Below are 22605 nucleotides of genomic sequence, written 5' to 3'. Positions count from 1 at the left end.
AGAGCCACCCAAACATCCAAGTTAATTCCAGTTTAAATGGACCCTGTAGATACCTCTGTCCTCTTACTTTCCTTGTACACATTTGAATTTGTAACCAGCATTCCATGTAACTGTTGATTCAGTCTACTAGATACGTTAAGGACAGAAAGAAGTGTCGCAAGTCTGCTGTAATTCTGTTTCTGTCCATTTCTTCTTAGATTTCTTACATTTTTGCTTTATACAGTTTGATGCCAATTTATTTGGTTTATTAATTCATGCAGCAACTTTTTTTCAGATTTTTTATTTTATTATTTATTTTGAGACAGAGAGATCACGCATGTGAATGCACATGCAGACGGGGTAGGGACAGAGTGAGAGAGAGAGAGAGAGAGAGAGAGAGAGAGAGAGAGAATCCCAAGCAGGCTCCATGCTGAGCCTGACACAGGACTCGAACTCATGAACTGTGAGATCATGACCTGAGCTGAAAGCAAGAGTTGGACGGTTAACCGACTGAGCCAACCAGGTGCCCCACATTTATGTTTTATGGAGGTTTATGATTTTTATATCTTCATTGTGGACTGCATCCTTTAAAAAATTTTTTTTTCAACGTTTATTTATTTTTGGGACAGAGAGAGACAGAGCATGAACGGGGGAGGGGCAGAGAGATAGGAAGACACAGAATCGGAAACAGGCTCCAGGCTCTGAGCCGTCAGCCCAGAGCCTGACGCGGGGCTCGAACTCACGGACCACAAGATCGTGACCTGGCTGAAGTCGGACGCTTAACCGACTGCGCCACCCAGGCGCCCCGTGGACTGCATCCTTTATCATTATAAAATATCTGTTCCATTTAGGGGTTTTAAAGTTTTGTTTTGAATTAAACTTTAATAACTTCATTTCGTTTTCATTTCCTACCACAGAAGTTTACCTGGGGCATCCTGTTGAAAATAGCGAATAGGCAGTTAGAAATAATGTATCTGGGGTTTAGAAGAGAGGTCTGGGTAGAGAAATCCATTTAGAAGTCATTGGTATTTTGGTGATAATCGAGTCCACTGATAATTGAGGGAAAGTCAGAGAATGTGGTGAGGACTACGTTTTGGGGAGAGCCCACATGGAAAAGCAGTGTATGACGGAAGAACAACTGGTCAAGGAAATTGAATTGTAGGTGGCAGCAGGAAGTTGAAGAATGATGTGCCCAGAGGTGTTAGATGTTTTCAGAAAGGCGAGGTAAAAATAGGTGAATTGTTATAGTAATTTGTATCCCAGGTATCAGTTGATGTTTTCTTTTTTTTTTTTTTTTTTTCAGTTGATGTTTTCTTTCAGTTGACGTTTTTTCATTTTTTTCAGTTGATGTTTTTGTTTCAGTTGATGTTTTCAAAACTATAAGTTTTGTCAGTTTTTACAGTTAATATTTTTTATTTAATCTTATTCTGTATTCAGGCTGTAACATACTTCCTGTTAGCTCTATATATTGAAAAAATTAAAACAAGTAATTGAAATAATTAAAAATAAGGAACTTTAGAACAAATTTTCTGTACTGTTTTCTTTAATTTTTTTTTTTTTTTTAAGTAATCTCTGTGCCCAATGTGGGGCTTGAACTTACAGCCCTGAGATCAAGAGTCACATGATCCACCCACTGAGCCATTCAGGTGCCTCTCCTCTCCCCACCACACTTTTTTTTTTTTTTTAGGTTTTTTAATTTATTTTTTTTTTTTAATTTTTTTTTCAACGTTTTATTTTTATTTTTGGGACAGAGAGAGACAGAGCATGAACGGGGGAGGGGCAGAGAGAGAGGGAGACACAGAATCGGAAACAGGCTCCAGGCTCTGAGCCATCAGCCCAGAGCCTGACGCGGGGCTCGAACTCACGGACCGCGAGATCGTGACCTGGTTGAAGTCGGACGCTTAACCGACTGCGCCACCCAGGCGCCCCTTTAATTTATTTTTTGAGAGAGAGAGTGCAAGCGGAGGAGGGGCAGAGAGAGGGGGGTGGACAGAGGATCCGAAGCAGGCTCCGTGTTCACAGCAGAGAGCCCCACGTAGGGCTCGAACTCACGAACTGTGAGATCGTGACCTGAGCGGAAGTCTGATGCCTAACTTACAGAGCCACCCAGGTGCCCCCCAGCATCCCCCCCAACACACTTTTTAAAGTATGCTCTATGCCCAGCGTGGGGCTTGTTTGAACTGATGACCTCGAGATGGAGAGTTGCGTGCTCTATGGACTGAGCCAGAATGGGAAAGATGAAAGGAGGAATCCTTTTTACTTATGACAAATCATTTTCATAATTTTTAGAAAATGACTAGTAAAGGTATCATAGGTGATACTTTGTTATGCCATCCATAGTTTATGTATGTGTAACAGTAGATTAAGTAATTAAATTTTATTAGATCTAGAGTATTCTGATGAAAATGATCTTTCTTCACCCCCTATACCAATACTATTTTTCTCTCAGATACTGATGAGAAATAGGGAGACAACATTACATTTTTTCCCTCTAGAAACACAAATTATATAGAGAGTTATGGGGTCTAGAAGTCTGAACACTTTCAGACAATTTTCTAGATAGAATTAATTCAGTAAAAACTTACAAGCCAGATTTTGAAAAATCTATAGTGGCATCAGGGTTTTAATCCTGGCATGACTTCGCCACTGGACCTCCACCTTGTATAAGTAGTGTTGCTTCTGGGTGTCACTGAACACTTTTTAGTTACTGCAGTAAGCAAGACATGATTTGTGCTCTAAAAAAGTCAACAAATGAGCTGGGGGCACATGAGTGATTGCCTGTAGTATAAATGTACTCAAAACTGTAATGGAGAGCTGTACAAAGTGCCAGGGAAGCACTGTTCTCGGAGGCACAGGAGAGAACAGAAGAGGTGACATTTGATCAGGGCCTTGAAAAAGGTCTGGGATTTCTCACAACTTTAGCAAATTAAGGCATTTTCTGTTTAAAGTGTAAAGAGAAGGGTTCCCTCCCCCCTTTAAAAAATTAGGGGTGCCTCTCTGGCTTATTTGGAGTGTGTATGTCTCTTGATCTCAGGGTTGTAAGTTCAAGCCCCATGTTGGGTGTAGCGATTGCTTAAAAATAAAATCTTGGGGGCTCCTGGGTGTCTCAGTTGGTTAGCATCAGACTCTTGGTTTTGGCTCAGGTCATGATCTCACGGTTCGTGGGTTCGGGCCCCGCGTCGGGCTCTGTGCTCAGCCTGGTTGGGATTCTGTCTCTCTCTTGACTTTCCCACTTACGCACACATTCTCTCTCTCAAATAAATAAACATTAAAAAAATAACATCTTTAAAAAAAGAGCGAGAAATTAAACAAGTGCAGATTGTGCCCACAGTGCATATTTTAAAAACCCAGATATGTAGAAAAGGGCCCCTGACCAAAAGTTAACACTTGGTGAGAACTGTTGACCAGTTCTTCCAAAGCGTTCAAAAAAGAGCATCCCTACAACACCCTATCAGGTTCAGTTAGACTTTTATTATGAAATATAAAAGAGTGGAAAGTTTTGCAAGTCTGGTCATTTTTTTTTCAAGTATCTATACATAGTAACACATTTCTTCTGTTAAAGTAGTAACATTTCAGATGGGCCAGAATCTTTGTTTTTCAGGCACGAAATTCTCTCCCTTAACCTAGACTATGCTGGAAATTCATTGACAAATTCTTCCTCTTTGGTTCTCTTTTTCCCCCCGGAATTCATGCAGACCACTTTCCATCCTTGGCATTTTCTTTTTTGTAGGCTTTGTAGTCTTTGATTAGGCTTCAGCTGTCTCGTAAATCAGTCCTCTTCCAGTCTTGCCTCCTGAGACAACCCCTTAGTTTTCTTGCCTGAGTTTCCATAAGAGCCTTACGTTCTGTTTGAGAGGGGAGATATCCGGTTTCTGGAGAGCGGTAGTTTTCAAACTTCGCTGCACAATGGAGTTATCTGGGGAGAAAGATAAAAATACAGATTACTGAGCTTAACCTGGGGTTCAGTAAATTTGGGATGCATGTTGACACTCGACTTCTAACAGCTTACTATGTGACTTTGCTGCATCTCCAGTTTTACGGCGGCTGCTTCATGGCAGCTTCTCGAACTTTAATGAGCATGTGAATTGCCTGAAGATTTAGAGAAACTGCAAATCCTTCTGTAGGAGACCCTTCTGGAGCGGGGCCTGAGCTGCTGAATTTCTTGCAGGCATCTTCGATGATGCCAGTCGCATTTTGAGTAGCATGGTTTGAAGGTACTCTTTGAAATTAGTGCATTTAGGGGCGCCTGGGTGGTGCAGTCGGTTAAGCGTCCGACTTCAGCCAGGTCACGATCTCGCGGTCCGTGAGTTCGAGCCCCGCGTCGGGCTCTGGGCTGATGGCTCAGAGCCTGGAGCCTGTTTCTGACTCTGTGTCTCCCTCTCTCTCTGCCCCTCGCCCGTTCATGCTCTGTCTCTCTCTGTCCCAAAAATAAATAAACGTTGAAATTAGTGCATTTAATCTGATGTGAATTGTTTGTTGTCTGATCTCAGAGGGATAGCCTTTCTGAGTTGTAGGGCAATGGTTCTTAACTCGTGGGCCTCAGACCAGCACAGTTAGCGGCACCTGGGAATTACTAGAAATGCACATTCTGAGACTCTATTCTAGAACCATTAAATCCAACTGTTTTAACCAGTCAGCTCTCCAGGCGATTCTGTTGTACAAAGTTTGCAGACCGCTGTTCCAGGGGTTCCAGTTGTAGTCCTCTGTTTACTTACATAGTGAGGAGTAAAAGCACATTTCTGACATTTGTGCAATTGTGTGGGCTAGCACTTAAAAACTACACAGTGTTTCAATAAATATTTATTGTGTACCTTACTGTGTGCTAGCCACTATTCATGGCAACAACGGACAAAACTCCCTGCCTTTAAGAAGGCATTCTTTTTTTAAAAATGTTTAAAAAAAATTTTTTTTTTTTTTTACATTTACTCATTTTTGAGAGACAGAGCCTGAGCACAAGTGGGGGAGGGGCAGAGAGAGAGGAAGACACAGAATCCAAAGCAGGCTCCAGGCTCCCAGCTGTCAGCACAGAGCCCGACAAGGGGCTCGAACTTACGAGCTGTGAGATTGTGACCTGAGCTGAAGTCGGACGCCTAACCGACTGAGCCACCCAGGCGCCCCTAAATGTTTTATTATTTATTCTTGAGAGATACAGAGTGTGAGCGGGGAAGGGGAAGAGAGAGGGGGAGACACAGAATCTGAAGCAGGCTCCAGGCTCTGAGCTGTCAGCACAGAGCCTGACAGGGGCTCAAAGCCATGAACCGTGAGATCGTGACCTGAGCCGAAGTCGGATGCTTAACCAACTGAGCCACCTAGGCGGCCCAAGAAGATTACATTCTTATGGTTATTTACTACTTTATGTACGTTTATGTATGTACGTGTGTATTTTCCCATAAGCAACAGATAAAACAGTTCTGCATGGTTTCAAATTGTTTATCCTTTTGTAGCATTTTTGTCCCCTGGTGTTTTGTTTTTAAGATTGATACATGCTGACATATGTAGCCCTAAATTACTCAAGACTGCTCTCTGGAATCCTATCAAATGTATGTTCCACAGTTTAATCTTTCCCTTATTGGTGAACATTTTGGTTGTTTCTACTACCAAAGTAGTAGATTTGGTTGATTCGCTACTTGTTTGCTCTTTTAAACAAATTGAATACTCTGCATATGCACAAGGAAGGTTTCCCTAGAGAAGTGATTTGCAAACTGTGGACTGCAACCAGCATGTTTTGAAAGTTGACAGAATAGACGGTGTTAGGACAGAAGAGAAGAGGTTATAAGACATAAGGTTAAGAGTAGCGTTTTGTAGGACTTTTGTTTTGGTGTTGTGTGCTGGATTGAGATGTAAAATGTTATTTTTTACTTTGGGCCATGAACATAGAGTTTGCAGACTGTTCTCTGAGGGTTATGTGCACCATCTTAACCGGTACTGAGCTACTCTCAGAACTGGGGGTGTCCGTATGTAGTGCTACTGATGGTGGATTGCTGTTCCCATTGTACTGCCTTCTCCCCCAGATTTTACTTAGTTGGATTTTTAAGTCTGTGTCCATTGATGGGTATGACACAATATTTCACTGTGGTCTTGTTTGCTTTGTCCTGATAACTAGTGAGGCAGATGTCAATCCCGCCCCCCCCCCCCCCGTCTTTTTTAATACAGGAAAATTTAATACATCTGCTAGATATTAGAATAGCGTTGAAAATGGTAATGAGTGTAATCCTTGGTGGCATATGATAGATACATTTTAATGAACCGTTGAAATGATTTGCTAATGCTGATGATTGACAGTTGAGGGGCTTACGTGGCTTAATTCTGAGTTTTCTCTTTGTACATTCTAATCTGCGCTCAGTTCTATAAACCTGAATCTTTGAATTTGGCATAGTGATCTTATATTTGTGTTCCTACAATACCATCAGTAACCATTAGTACCAGTGTCATTTTACTGATTTGAATATTAATGTTTCATATGTGTGCACAGATACCTGTTTAACATTTTTCTTTTAAATTAACATAATAAAAATACACGCATGTGATATTAAAAAATATAAAAAAGTAAAAAAAAATAGTTTTTTCCCCCTGCCCCCCCCAGTTCTCCCTCTCAGAAACAAGAACTTTATTTATTTATTTAATTTTATGTTTTTAATTTACATCCAAGTTAGTTAGCATACAGTACAACAGTGATTTCAGGGGTACATTCCTTAATGGCCCTTGCCCATTTAGCCCATCCCCCTCCCACAACCCCTCCAGTAATCCTCTATTTGTTCTCCATATTTAAGAGTCTCTTATGTTTCCTTTTTTAATTTTCTTATTTTTTTTTAACGTTTATTATTGAGAGACAGAGAGAGAGCATGAGCAGGGGAGGGGCAGAGAGAGGAGACACAGAATCCGAATCAGGCTCCAGGCTCCGAGCTCTCAGCACAGAGCCTGATGTGGGGCTCGAACCACAAACCATGAGATCGTGACCTGAGCCGAAGTCGGATGCTTAACCGACTGAGCCACCCAGGTGCCCCAAGAGTCTCTTATGTTTCATCCCCCTCCCTGTTTTTATATTCTTTTTGCTTCCCTTCCCTTGTGTTCATCTATTCTGTTTCTAAAAATCCTCGTATGAGTGAAGTCATATGATATTTGTCTTTCTCTGACTAATTTCACTTAGCATATAACCTTCCAGTTCTGTCCACCCAGTTGCAACAGCCAAATAGTGCAAATGGTAAGATTTCATTCTTTTTGATTGCCGAGTAATACTCCATTGTATATATATATACCACATCTTCTTTGCCCATTCATCCATCAATGGACATTTGGGTTCTTCCCATACTTTGGCTATTGTTGATAGTGCTGCTGTAAACATTGGGGTGCATGTGCCCCTTCAAAATAGCATACCTGTATCCCTTGGGTAAATACCTAGTAGTGCGATTGCTGGGTTGTAGAGTAGTTCTATTTTTAATTTTTTTTAATTTAATTTTTTTAAAATTTACATCCAAATTAGCATATAATGCAACAGTGATTTCAGGAGTAGATTTCTTAATGCCCCTTACCCATTTAGCCCATCCTCCCCTCCCCCCAGTAACCCGCTGTTTGTTCTCCATATTTATGCATCTCTTATGTTTTGTCCCCCTCTCTGTTTTATATTAGTTTTGTTTCCCTTCCTGTATGTTCATGTGTTTTGTCTTTTAAAGTCCTCATATGAGTGAAGTCATATGATATTTGTCTTTCTCTAATTTCACTTAGCATAATACCCTCCAGTTCCATCCACATAGTGCAAATGGCAAGATTTCATTCTTTTTGATTGCCGAGTAATACTCCATTGTATATATATATACCACACCTTCTTTATCCATTCATCCATCGATGGACATTTGGGCTCTTTCCACACGTTGGCTATTTTGATAGTGCTGCTATGAACATTGACCCCAGTGTTCCCTTTGAACCTGACCCCATGTGTCCCTTTAAAACAGCACACCTGTATCCCGTGGATAAATGCCTAGTGGTGCAATTGCTGGGTCATAGGGTAGTTCTATTTTTAGTTTTTTGAGGAACCTCCATGCTGTTTTCCAGAGTGGCTGCATCAGCTTGCATTCCCACCAACAGTGCGAAAGAGATCCTCTTTCTCTGCATCCTTGCCAACATCTGTTGTTGCCTGACTTGTTAATGTTAGCCATTCTGACAGGTGTGAGGTGGTATCTCAGTGTGGCTTTGATTTGTATCTCCCTGATGATGAGTGATGTTGAGCATTTTTTCATGTGTCGGTTGGCCATCTGGATGTCTTCTTTGGGGGAGTGTCTATTCATGTCTTTTGCCCATTTCTTCACTGGATTATTTGTTTTTCGGGTGTTGAGTTTGATAAGTTCTTTATAGATTTTGGATACTAACCCTTTATCTGATACATTGTTTGCAAATATCTTCTCCCATTCTGTTGGTTGCCTTTTAGTTTTACAGACTGTTTCCATCGCTGTTTAGAAGCTTTTTATTTTGATGAGGTCCCAATAGTTCATTTTTGCTTTGTTTCCCTTGCCTCCAGAGACATGTTGAGTAAGAAGTTGCTGTGGCCAAGATCAAAGAGGTTTTTGCCTGCTTTCTCCTCGAGGATTCTGATGGCTTCCCGTCTTACATTTAGGTCTTTCATCCATTTTGAGTTTATTTTTGTGTATGGTGTAAGAAAGTGGTTCAGGTTCATTTTTCTGCATGTTGCTGGCTGGTTTTCCCAGCACCACTTCCTGAAGAGACTGTCTTTATTCCATTGGACCTTCTTTCCTGCTTTGTCAGAGATCAGTTGGCCATACATTTGTGGGTCCATTTCTGGGTTCTCTGTTCCATTGATCTGAGTGTCTGTTTTTGTGCCAGTACCATACTGTCTTGATGATTACAGCTTTGTAGTACAGCTTGAAATCCTAGAAACAAGTACTTTAAAAAGATTCTTGGGGCACCTGGGTAGCTCAGTTGGTTGAGTATCTGACTCTTGATTTCAGCTCAGGTCACAATCCCAGCGTCTTGGGATCAAGCTCCACATTGGGCTCTGCACTGGGTGTGGAGTCTGCTTAAGATTCTCTTCTCTCTCTCTCTGTCTCTCTCTCTCTCTCCCCCCCTCCCTCCCTCCCCCTCTCCCCCATGTGTGAGCTCTCTCTCTCTCAAATAAATAAATTAATTAATTAACTTAAAAAATATTAAGGATTCTTGGGGCGCCTGGGTGGCTCAGTCGGTTAAGTGTCCAACTCGATTTGGGCTCAGATTATGATCTCAGTTTGTAGGATTGAGCCCTGTGTCGGGCTCTGTGTTGATGGTGTGGAGCCTGCTTGGGATTCTCTCTTTCTCGTTGCCTCTCTCTGTCCCTCCCCCACTCATTCTCTCTCTGTCTCAAAATAAATTAAAAAAAAGTCTTTTCCATTTCAGCATATATGAATTTTACTTTGTTCTTTCCAACTGCCATTGTGTAAGTGTATCATAATTCATAATTCATTTAGGTATTGATGTATATTCAGGCTAAAACAAAACCCACAAAACTTCAACTTAAAAAAGATTTTTTTTAAGTTTATTTATTTTGAGAGAGAAAGAATGTGAATGGCAGAGGAGCAGAGAGAGAGAGGGAGAGAATCCCAAGCAGACTCCACACTGTCAGGGCAGAGCCCAGTACAGGTCTAGATCCCACGACCCAGTGGTCACAACCGGAGCCAAAATCAAGAGTCAGTCGCTTAACTTACTGAGCCACCCAGGCACCCCCAAAACTTCAACTTTCATAAACCCTTGCATTAGACTTTTTTGTACTTACTTAAATGCACACGTGTATATCTGTAGGATAGATTCTGGGAGGTTGAATTGCTGGGTCAAAGGGTTATGCATTCAGATAGATTTTGCCAAATTGCCTTTTAAAATTTGAAATAATTTATACTTTCCCAATAATGCTTCAGAGGAAACTGACCTATATTTAATGTTAACTTTCAAAAGTGCTCACCCTGTTTACTATGTACATGACTATAGTCATGATTTGAATAGAAGCTCTTTTGTGGTTTCCAGCTAGATGTATAGAATGTAGAACTTATGGGCCCCCCCCTTTTTTTTTTGCCTTTTTTCCTTTTATTTCTAAAACCAACAGAAAATGAACAGACTTTAGCTTTTTTTTTTTAAAGACAGCGAGAGAGTGGGGGAGGGGCAGAGAATCTTTTTAAGTTTGAGAGAGAAAGGAAGAGTGGGGAGGGAGGGAGGGAAGGCAAGCCTGGGGGAGGGGCAGAGGGAGAGAGAACCTCGAGCAGCCTCCACACTCAGCCTCCACACTCAGCCGGGAGCTCGATGTGGGGCTTCATCCCACAACCCTGGTATCATGACGACCTGAGCTGAAATCAAGGATTGGACATTAACCTACGGAGCCACCCAGGTGCCCCAACTTTAGCTGATTAATAATATGAAGTTATATAATCCGTTAAAATTCAGATCTATGCAATGGTTATCCAAAGTCTTTCAGAATGTATGAAAGCTGATGCTTTAAAATTAGACATTAAATTAATTTAGATAATACTTCTGTTACCGCTTTAAAATAGATTCCTATCAGCAGTTTGTTTTTTTTTAACATTAACTGCTTTCGTTGATAGTCTTCAGTAATTTATTGTGTTTCTCATTATAAAAAGCCTGCTGTATATACAGTGTCAGATACTTTTTTTAAGTATTCTCGTTTGCAAGTGACCGAAGACAAACATGTTCACTTAACGCACGAGGGAAATGGTTTTGGTCTCCGTAACTGGGAAATCCGAAGGATAGGTTCCACCAAGGACTCAAGAATTGTTAGTACTTACATGTCGCTTCTGCTTTTGTCCATCATCTTTACTCCCTTCTTCCATGAGGGAAGTAGAGATGACTTAGCCATGGACAGCTCTGGCCTCATTCATGGAGAGAAAGGGCTTCAGAGCACTTCTCATCTGAATATAAAATCCCAAGGAGAGTCTTGCTGGCCTGCCCTGGGTCATATCTCCATGCCATACTGTGACTGGGGCCCCATCACAATCACGGCGTGGGGAAGGGAAATTCTCAAAAGGGAATGATGCTGGGAAAATACTGCTAATGAAAGAAATATGCCAAATTCTGGGCGGCTCGGTAGGTTAAGCGCCCGACATCGATTTAGGTCATCTCACGGTTGGTGGGTTTGAGCCCCACGTCGGACTCTGTGCTGACAGCTCCGAGCCAAGAGCCTGTTTCGGATTGTTGTCTTCCTTTCTCTCTCTGCCCCTCCCCGGCCTGTGCACTCTTACTCTCCCTCTCTCAAAAATAAATAAACTTAAGAGAAAAAAAAAGAGTTGGGTGTTCAGCTGGGGAGATGGAGTAGATACCATGAAAAGGTAATATAATATGAGGTAACATGGTTCACAGAAGGCTGCATGAATTCAGAAGAGCCTGGGGAGATTAGAATAAGCTTTTGAACGTAATGGTAAATACAGAGTTAAATCTCAAGGTGGTGGTGGTATATTCCACACCAGTTGGTTTCTTTCTCCATAAGTCACTTGGACCCATCTTTTTGTTGTTATTCTCACAGCCAGACTCTGAACCCAGGTCTTTATCTTCTGCTTAATTGCAGACTATGCCCTGTCTCTGGTCTCTTCCTCCTTGTCCTGTCCCTTCTGTTCAGTGAAGCCAGAGAAGTCTTTCTGCAACAGTGTACCCTTGTCCCTGCCCTGCTTAAAAAACCTGGTAACCTCATCACTGCCAGAATAAAGTACTCTACAGACTCCTAAAGACTCTACATTCTGGTCCCAGAACTGCTTTCCAGCCTTCCTTCTGGAATTCTTTACTTGGATGCTCTTTGACAGTGTTTTGCATGAACGGCTGAGGGAATGCAGAGACTGGGTCTGTAAGCAGTTTTGTCTCGTTTGCGGACTTGTTTCTTCTCTTATTTGAGGGAATCCCTCTAGGTTCAGCCTTCCCTTTTACTCCTCTCTCTCATTTATGTTCATACAGATGAAGCCCAGATAATTTCCAGGAGGCACTAAAATGGGCTGGGTTACCCATCCTGGTGCTTACTATCACGGTGATTCTGGGATTTAATCGAATCTGTGAAAAGTGCATCTGTGTAGATGGTATCACTTTCGTGAAGTTTGCCGAGATGGAGGCTCACCAACAGTGTCTGGCCCAGGGTGATCCTTTGGACTTTTTTCTGCAGAAAGTAATGGATACATTTTTATTTGGAAAATCTTTTCAATGAATGAATATTGGGTGTGCATTGGATAAATTAAAATATCTTCACCTTTTATATTCTTTAGCATGCTTTTTTCTCCTGACACCCTACACCCTTTTAGTTATGAGACGAAGCTCAAAGTGAGGAGGTCTCTGGAATGGGGGAGGGGGCAGGCAGTTCAGAGGTTACCAGTAGCCCCAAATCATGGTTGATCGAAGCTAATTGTACAACAGTGAATTAAGGTTAACTTATCTTGTTAAAAATGTTTCTGATATTTAAAAATACTTTTCCTATTCTGTAAACATCATTGGAAGTAATAATAAAAAAAATAATATAGGCACAGCTGTTTAGGAGACACTTGTTTCAACAAGTTTTCTTTTTAAAATTTATTTTTAGAACAAGCGCAAGCAGGGAGGAGGGGTGAAGGGAGGGAGGGACAGAGAGAGAGAGAGAGAGAGAGAGAGAGAGAGAGAATATTTTAAGTAGGCTTCATGCTCAGCTTGGAGCCCAGTGTGGGGCTCGATCCCACGACCCTGGGATCATGACCTGAACCTCAATGAAGAGTCGGACCCTCAACCGACAGAGCCTCCCAGGTGCCCCTCAACAAGTTTTCTTATTATACAGTAGGGCTTATTAAAATCCCTCATAGATTCATTCAGAAAATTAGATGAGCTCCTATATGCTTGGTACAAACTAAGCTCTCAAGTGCACTGTATATTGATACATTTATATATATACATATATATTCCTGGACATCACATCTCATAACAGGTACCTACAGTTGCTTAACCCACTGCTAAAAAATGCATACAATCTGTGTCTGTTTCCTAGGTGAGCCTCCCTTTTTTCTTCTCTTTTTTACTTCTTCCTTTCTTCTGCCTTTCTGTCTCGGCCCTAACTTTGTGTTGCACTGTGGAACTCTCCGATACGTGGCTCTCAGGAAGCATTTCTGGCAGAGGAGAAGGGTGCTATACCAGAGAACTTCCTGTTTGTCGAGAGCCGTTTCTGTATCTCAGCTGACACAGTGTGAGCTCTCTTGTGCCTGTTAACCTCACATGGGGATGTGTTTTTCTCATTTATGTTCTTTACAGATCTTTCACGAGCGCACTGTTACTTTTTACTATAGTTACCTGGAAACCACTTACCACCTCTAGATAATTGAGAGGTGATTACAATTAAATTTGTTTTTTTTTTTTTTTTTTTACTTCTAGTTTGTGATACAGTGGGAAAACTTTGAGTTCGGATGTTTTTTGACTTAAAAACTAGAGCTGAATCATTGCTTCTTGATCCTGTTTTAACTTGACAGTTAATTAGAAAAATCGGAGTGTGCTTATCTGTTTTTTGAGGTGTATGTCCAGACAGGGAAAAGCTAGAAAACCGTAGTTTGCAGAAATGACGGATTGATTTGTAATTATGCCATTTCTTTATTTGCAGGTAGGCGAAAACCGAGAGTACATCGGCCTCGTTCTCCGATATTGGAAGAAAAAGACATCCCGCCCCTTGAATTTCCCAAGTCCTCTGAAGATTTAATGGTGCCTAATGAGCATATAATGAATGTCATTGCCATTTATGAGGTACTGCGGAACTTTGGCACCGTTTTAAGGTTGTCTCCTTTTCGCTTTGAGGACTTCTGCGCGGCTCTGGTGAGTCAGGAGCAGTGCACGCTTATGGCGGAAATGCACGTCGTGCTCTTGAAAGCGGTTTTGCGCGAAGAGGACACTTCCAATACTACCTTCGGACCTGCTGATCTGAAAGACAGCGTTAATTCCACGCTCTATTTCATCGACGGGATGACGTGGCCGGAGGTGCTGCGGGTGTACTGTGAGAGCGATAAGGAGTACCATCACGTTCTTCCTTACCAAGAAGCAGAGGACTATCCCTATGGACCAGTAGAGAACAAGATCAAAGTTCTGCAGTTCTTAGTCGATCAGTTTCTTACCACCAACATTGCGCGGGAGGAGTTGATGTCTGAAGGGGTGATCCAGTATGACGACCACTGTCGGGTTTGCCACAAACTTGGGGATTTGCTTTGCTGCGAGACGTGCTCGGCTGTGTACCATTTGGAATGTGTGAAGCCGCCTCTCGAGGAGGTGCCGGAGGACGAGTGGCAGTGTGAAGTCTGCGTAGCGCATAAGGTGCCTGGTGTGACCGACTGTGTCGCCGAAATCCAAAAAAACAAACCGTACATTCGACACGAACCTATTGGCTATGACCGAAGTCGAAGGAAATACTGGTTCCTAAACCGGAGACTCATAATGTAAGTGTGACGGTCTTAATTTTTGTGTGTGTTTAAAATCGAGCCAGTTTCCTTCCTGACCGAAGAAACCGAGCTCGGCCGCTGATGGAATATAAACCTTTGTGATCGAATAACGAGTTACGTAGTGAAGTAGTTTCTGACTTGAAGGAATACATACCTTAAAACAGCTTTTTAAGTTGTAGGGAAAGAAGAGTGTACGAAAACATGCAAATTACACACCAGGGTATTAATTGCCTGGGATGGGAGATAGACTGTTACAAGGCAGATGCCACGGGGGGCCCTTCCCTGACTTTATTCCCTGCATCCCTGCAGCCTATCGTGAGGCGATCGCCACCCTTATTTTGGTGTTAGGATTTTCCTCTCGTTTCGGTTTTGCTACATCCATACGTAAAATGGACCGGCAAGAACCAACCAGCCGTCTGAGGACAGATCGGTTTTGTCATCATTGGCCGTAGTCTCCCAGGAGGAGAGAAGCTCTACAGACTCATGGTCGCAGCCTGACTTCTGCTTTTCTGAAGGTTTTCAAGAGGCTCTTCCAGGCAGGTCAGGGGGAAGGACAGGAGACCGTCTGGGAAAGCAGAGCATTTACCTCGGTCACGTGTCGGGCAGGGTCGGAGTATGGACTTGGTTTTGACGTCTTGTAGAAATACGATCGGAGGGAGTGGGCTGCTTTGTATTTTCAGCTTCTGAAGTCTTCACAGCCTTCTTGCAGCTCTCAGAATGAGGTCAGATCTTATAAAACCAGTGGTGGGCTGAAAGGAACATCGAGCAGGGCTTGGAGAAGATAAGCAGGAACTTCCTCGGCGCCTGGGCAAGCCTTGCCAGGTAGAGGGAAGCGTCTCAGCCAGCCCCCCCCTTCACTTACGAAGATGGTCCAGAGTAAACAGGTCCTCAGTTCTGTGCAGTCGTCGTCTTGCAGTGTTGCTGTTGAGAAATCTGAATCTGTTCGTTGATTCTTTGTATTGGACCTGTCGGGACTTACCTGGAAGCTTAGAATCTTCTCTTTGCTTGTAGCGTTTTGCAGTTTTAGAGTGATATGGCCTCGTCTGAGTCTTTTTTTTTTATCCGCCGGGTGTTTGGTGGGCACTTTCAAATCTGGCAGTTGAGTCCTTCGGTTGAGAACTTGTCTTGAGAACTTCCTCCTCTCCTTTTCCCTGTTGTATTTATCTTGTGCTATTATTTTGTTGAACACTGGTCTTCCTGTTTTGGTCTTCTGATTTTCTTACCTTTTTCCTCCAGTTGTCCTCTTTGTCTTTTTTCTTCTTTGGGGAGGGAGGGAGGGAGGGAGGGAGGGAGTATATATGTGTGTTGTTCAGTTTTTCTGGAAGATTTCCCTATCTTAGTCTTTCAGCCCTACTATTTAGATTTTCTTTTTTTACTATCATATTTTTATTTTCTAAGAGCTCTTTTGTTCTTAGAATCTTCCTCCTTAGTAATAAGGGGCACGCACCTGGGTGGTTCAGTCAGTTGAGCACCTGGGTGGTTCACTCAGTTGAGCGTCTCACTTCAGCTCGGGTCATGATCTCACGGTTCCTGAGTTTGAGCCCCTGCATCGGGCTTGCTGCTGTCAGCCCAGAGCCCACCTCAGATCCTCTGTCCGTCTCCCCTCTTTGCCCCTCCCCTGCTCATGCCCGCGCATGCTCACGTGCACTCGCACGTTCTCTCTCTCTCTCTCTCTCTCTCTCTCTCTCTCTCTCTCTCAGAAATAAACATTAAAAAGACCTATAAGATAGGAGTAATTATAAAAAAAAAAAAAAAGTAATAAAATCCTGGACACCTGGATGGCTCAGTTGGTTAAGCACCCAACTTTTGTTTCAGCTCTGGTCATGATCTCACGGTTTGTGAGTTCGAGCCCGCTGTCGGGCTCCCAGGTGCCCCAAGTCAAATACAAAACTTTAAATATTATTGTTAGTGATAATTAAGTGTTCCTTGTCAATAATTTGAGTAAATTTTACATCTCTTTGAAAGTTAGATTAAAATAAGACAATTTCAGTGTGATGCCCTCTTGTGGTAGATTATATGTGGACGCCTGGTGAAACTTAAAACCATGTGAATTATTCAGTTGACAGTATGTGGAGATATGGTATATACTCTCCCTGGACGGTTAAAATGATAAATCAGTGGACTTATTGCCCAAGGGGGGCATACCTAAAGCCAAGTCTGGGGTAGTGAACCAATTTTTAATTGCAGTGCTATCTTTCCTATAGGCCCAGAGCCTGCTTGGGATTCTCTCTCTGCCCCTCCCCTGCTTGTGCACATGTTCTCTCTCTCTGTCTTTCAAAAATAAATAAGTAAACTTTAAAAAAAGTAAAACTGTTTTTTGGGGGCACCTGGCCCTGCTTAGTCGGAGGAACATGCAACTCTTGATCTCGGGTTGTGAGTTAGAGCCCCACGTTGGGGGTGGAGATTACTTAAATAAATAAATATACTTAAAAACTTTTTTTCATTTTCAAATGTACTAAATTATAATTTTAAACCTATATTGCTTTGCACCCATACCTCCCCGTTCTAGCTTGTAAGCTGCCTATTTCCTTGCTAGCTTAATGCCATCAAACGTGCATCAGTAAGCCTTCTGGCCGTGTCCAGTTCTGTATATCCCGCAGTCTCCTGGACACGTTCACACAGCAGGCACCTCAAACACAACATGTCCAAAACTGAACTCGTCACTTCCCCCGCATTACCTACCCTTCACCCATTGATCCTATCTGTAGTGAATGGGATCACCATTGCACCAGCTGCTCAAGCAAGAAACTCAGGAATAGGCTTTTGTTTTGTATTGTTTATTATACCTTTTAATTACTCCTTAAATTCTGAATCTGATTTTCTCCATTCTTGCTGCCCTTATCGTGACATAAGCCAACATCATCTGGATTCAACTCCTTTAGTAGTTGCCCCTGTGTGTAACTCCCCACTACCCAGTTCAAGTCTCTGTTCCATAGCTGGATGATTTCAGCAATTTGGATCAGGTCTCTTTCTCCCGCAAGTTGAAAAACCTTTCAGTTACCTCCATTTGCTCTTAACGGAAAGTTCAAATTCCCCCATTTGCTCTTAACAGAAAGTTCACAGTTCCCTAATTTCGTACATTTAATTCTCTTGCTTCCCATTACCCCCCCAATAAACAAACAAACAAACAAACAAACAAACAAACTAAAACATCCAGAATCTTTTGGCTTATTCTCAAGTCTTGGCCTATATAGGCCCTTTCCTAGGGCTTTCTTTCCCTGAACCTCTTTCCCTTTTGCACCTTGAAAGATTTTTTTTTTTAAAGTTTAAGATTTTTATTTTTGAGAGAGAGAGTGTGAGGGGGAGAAGGGCAGAGAGAGAGGGAGGGAGTGAGAATCCCAAGCAGGCTCTGCACTGTCAGTGCAGAGCCCGACTTGGGGCTTGAACCTGCTAACTGCGAGATCATGACTTGAGTCAAAAGCAAGTCGGATGCTCAACTGACTGAGTCACCCAGGCTCCCCTCCTTTATTTATTTTTTTAGACACCCATCCCACTTGTAATTATTCGTTTTAAGGTAGATATCACATACTTCATAAGATGAAGAAAATAGTAGCAACTCTGCATTATTATACCCAGTCAACGCTGGCAGCATTCTAAGTGTTTTATGGGTTTGAACTCAGTCCTCACAACAACATTTTGATAGAAGTATTGCCACCCCATTTTTCAGACAGAAGTTGAGGCACAGAGAGGTTAAATAATGTATTCAGTGTCGCACAACTAGTCACAAGGAGCAGAATCAGGATTCAGTCCCAGGTATTCTGGCTCCAGAATGTGTGCTCCTGATCTGCTCGGACTGCCTGACCTAGCTGGTGCTTTAACTGCTAAATCCCTAGCTGGGTTGGTTTCCTGCGGCTGCTATAACCAAGTACCACAAACTGGGTGGCAGAAGTTTATTCTCTGGCAGTTGTGCCGGCTGGAAGTTTAAACTCAGGGTGGCAGTGGGGCCGTGTTCCCTTTGGAGGCCCTAGGAAAGAATCCATTCTTGCCTTTTCCAGCTTCTAGTGGCTCAAGTGTTCCTTGGCTCGTGAGCAACATAATTCCAATCGCTGCTTACCTCTGTCTCTTCAAGGAAGCCGAAGCCTTTTCCATCCAGTATCTCCAAATTCCTCCAGCCTTTCCCCATCACCCAGTTCCAAAGCCATGTTCCCATTCTTAGGTGTTTGTCAGAGGGCTCCATTTCCCCCGTACCGAAAGTTGAGTTTCCTAGGGTTGCCGTAACAAATCACCATACACGGAGTTGCTTCACACAACAGGAATTTGGTCTCTCACAGTTGTGAAGCCACAAGTCTGAAACCTCAGTGTCAGCAGGACTGGTTCTTTCTGGAGACTCTGAGGGAGACTGTTCCAAGCGCTAGTGGTCCCTGGCTGCCCTTGACATTTCTCGGCCTATAGGCAGATGGATCATGCGAATCTCTGCCCGCACCTTCACATCACCTTTCCTGTGTGTCCCTGTGTCTTCTCTTCCACTTACAAGGATACCAGATTTAATCACATTGTATCTGCAAAGACCCTGTTTCCAAATAAGGTCACGTTCTAAGGTTTCGGATGGACATAAATTTTGGAGGGATGCTATTCAACCCACTACTACTGTTCCTCACTCTTAGTTTCTGTGGGTTTGTTTAAAAATGAAACTGGAGACTTACTGTTAGTCTTAACCTCCTTGTCTTGCCTGAGTGAAAGCCAAACAGACTTTAACATGGAGACCTGTAATATTTATGTTTGCTCTTAATTATGTTTTTGGCAGACGTTTTCATTCCAACCTGTCTTCCCTGCCACCCTGTGAGCTCCTTTGAGCTGATTAGTGTCTTTAGGAAAGCCAGGCCAGTTTGGGTGTGCAGAAGGAACATTGTAGGCACTGTAGGGACAGAGCGTCAATAGAAACCACATTCTGACCCCCAAACTAAATATACATACACATCAGTGTATATTTATATAGGAAAGCTTTGTCACTTTTGTAATTAGAACAAATAATTTTGATGATAGAAACTCTGACAATGTGTGCCCAAGTCCGCAAGTATTGGGACAACTTGGCGGGGCACCTGGCTGGCTCAGTCAGTAGAGCATGTGACTTGTGATCTCAGGGTTGTGAGTTCAAGCCCTATGTTGGGTGTGGAAATGAAAAAAATAATAAAATAAAAAATAAAATAAAATAAAATAATGAAAATAAAACAATAAAAAAAAGCATTGGGACAACTTTTCACAAGGTTCCTGGCTGGCTCAGTCAGTAGAACATGTGACTCTTGATCTCAGGGTTGAGTTTGAGACCCTCCTTGGGCACAGACATTGCTTTAAAAAAAACAAAAACAAAAAACAGAACAGCTTTTCTTTGAAAACATTAGCAGTTATTGTTCACTCTGTTTTGTTACTTTATGCTTTTAACAAATTTATCCTTCTACAGCTTCAAGAAGAAAAAAGTTGTCAGTGTTGTGTATTACCTTTGATGAGCAGAATAAAAAAGTTACTGGGCACCACATTTGTAGAGGGACATTTAAGGGAAGAAAATCAGGGGAGTGAAGACTGGAAAATGTGCTGTAAAGAATGACTAAGGGCGCCTGGGTGGCTCAGTTAAGCGTCTGACTCTTGGTCTTGGCTCAGGTCAGTATCTCATGGTTCATGAGTTCGAGCCCCACATTGGACACCATGCTGACAGTGCTTGAGATTCTCTGTCTCTTCCTCTCTTTCTGCCCCTCCCCAACATGTGCTGTCTCTCAAAATAAACTTAAAAAAAAAAAAAAAAAAAAGAATGATTAAAATATTTGAGCATGTTTGGCCTGAAGAGAAAAAACAGCAAAATTACAGATGTGAAAGATTTGAAGTGAAAGATTCGAAGGACTGTGTGTGGAGGATATGTTAGTTTTATTTCACATAACTCCAGCAGGCAGAACCAGGCCTAATTGGCGGAAATACCAGGTTTGTGTCATGACATTAAAAGGAAGAACTTTCTAAAAGGGCAATTCCAATCCAGAACGGACTGCTATATGAAGTAGTGAGTTCTCCTTTAAGATGAAACTTAAGATTAAAATTGAAATTATTCTTTGTTTAAATGGAAATTATGCAGGTGTCTATATGGATTAAGTCAGCTATTAGGAACCTTTTTTCAGTAGTATGTGAGTTACTTGAAAAAATAGAATGTCCATTTAATTAAATTGGCTCCCATAGAACCCATTTTCATGTGAAAATGAAATCATTTGAAATCTTATGCTTGTAAATTGTTTTCTAACCCCAAAATGTTTTTATACAGAATGTTTCTCTTGTTTCATTGAAACTGGTAGATATTTCTGAATAAAGAGGATAAAGCACATTGTAAAAGAAAGAACTTAACATCTTTATAACAGTGAAATCCTTAAGATTGATATTTTAGATAATAATCAGGCTGTCCTATAACTCTTACGCTCAAAGCTAAGTACTTTCTGATTTGATATTGTCACTTAATTAGAGTTTTGATACAGTATTGCCTTTTGAAAGCATTTTATTAGTCTTTTTGATTAGAGGACTCTGACATCTTTAACATTGTAAATTGGGATAAGGTTGTTGTCATCACTCAGTCATGAGAAGTCAGTAAAAATACCCTTATAGAGCAGATTTTTAAAAAAATGATTTTCAGCAATTTTTTAGAAAGCCTCTAACAGAGCAATATACTAATTTCATATGTTAGCAGATGCTGATTTTTTTTTTTTTTTAATTTTTTTTTCCAACGTTTATTTATTTTTGGGACAGAGAGAGACAGAGCATGAACGGGGGAGGGGCAGAGAGAGAGGGAGACACAGAATCGGAAACAGGCTCCAGGCTCCGAGCCATCAGCCCAGAGCCCGACGCGGGGCTCGAACTCACGGAGCGCGAGATCGTGACCTGGCTGAAGTCGGACGCTTAACCGACTGCGCCACCCAGGCGCCCCAGCAGATGCTGATTTTAAAGAGCAAAGCAGGGGGTGCTTGGCTGGTTCAGTTGGAAGAGCATGCGACTCCATCTCAGGGCTATGACTTCGAGCCCCAGGTTTGGGGTAGAGATTACTTAAATAAAACTTAAATGCTATCTCGCTTTGCTCTTTCTTTTTTTTTCTGTTAATGTTTGAAAAGTTTTGATAATTTTGATATCCATTTATTTATCCATGACTTGATACGTCCCGTCTTTCTTTAGAATTACTGGATGATTCATTCCTGGAATTCTGCTCAATTTTTATTTATTTACTACCTTAATAGTAGTAATCATATTTTATATTTATTGATTACTAACAATGTGCCTGGGTACTACAATCTGTGCCTTATTACAACACCTCTAATTCTTATTGCTGACCCTTAAAATAGATACTCTTATTCCCATTTTAGCAGCTAGGTGAGGCTCAGAGAGGTGGTGTCTTTTTCATGGTTGCATATCTCATAAACGCCTGAACCCATTTTAAAGCCAGATCCTTCTTTAAAAAAAAATTTTTTTTTTAATGTTTATTTTTGAGAGGGAGGGAGGGGCAGAGAAGAGGAAGACCAGAACTGAAGCAGGCTCCAGGCTCTGAGCTGTCAGCACAGAGCCCCATGTGGGGCTCGAACACACAGATCATGAAATCATGAACTGAGCCAAAGTCAGATGCTCAACCATCTGAGCCACCCAGGCGCCCCTAAAGCCAAGTCTTTCTTGAAGCCTAGTTCTTTCAGCTTTGTGAGTTTGCTGTTGAGTAGACAGGAAGGTTAAACTCTCGGCAGGTACCTCACACATGCTCCTGGACTCCTTTCGAATGAGAGAATATCATCGCATGTATTTCTCATAGTCCCATCGTAGGCCTGAATTTGCCTTGGGTTTGTAGTTAGTGGCCATCCCTGCTGGAGTCTACACCTCCGTTACAAGTGGGTGGGACCTTTGGAGAGATGTAGGCAGGGCTGGGGGCTGCTCCTCTTCTCCCCATTTTGAACTTGGTCCGTAAGAAGGGAAGAGACACGAGACATTATTGCTCACTGAGATCACTCTTCAAGGACCAGAATTTAGCAGAGCATTTATACCATGTCGATGGAAATGTTCTAAACTGGATTGTAGTGTCAACCTGCTCTGAGTATAGTTTAAATATTTCTGGTTAAAATTTCATTCGTATGGTTAGAGTGATGATATCAGAGTCGACTGAAGTAGAACCAAGACTGTCCTCCACCGAGCACTCCCACACTTTGAATTTTGAGGTCCTGTTTCTTTTTTCTCCCTTTTCAAGTTTTATTTATGTAAGTAATTTTTACATGCT

At 42.0% G+C, this 22605-nt stretch overlaps 1 protein-coding gene across 1 annotated transcript in view; it reads left to right on the top strand.

The window, feature by feature from the left end:
- The window catches only part of BPTF (bromodomain PHD finger transcription factor), a 150931-nt gene that overhangs the window by 27607 nt on the left and 100719 nt on the right, over positions 1 to 22605 (top strand). Inside the window, exons 2-3 of the mRNA XM_040451995.1 lie at positions 12249 to 12267; positions 13501 to 14384. Of these exons, the coding sequence (XP_040307929.1) occupies positions 12249 to 12267; positions 13501 to 14384 (903 nt within the window). The remainder of the gene's footprint in view (positions 1 to 12248; positions 12268 to 13500; positions 14385 to 22605) is intronic.

This window comes from Herpailurus yagouaroundi, unplaced genomic scaffold, assembly GCF_014898765.1.
Source record: "Herpailurus yagouaroundi ecotype Mexico unplaced genomic scaffold, PumYag 206, whole genome shotgun sequence".
Classification (NCBI taxonomy): domain Eukaryota; kingdom Metazoa; phylum Chordata; class Mammalia; order Carnivora; family Felidae; genus Herpailurus; species Herpailurus yagouaroundi.
Note: the sequence above shows the minus strand (reverse complement) of the source record. Positions and strands in the feature narration are given on the sequence as shown.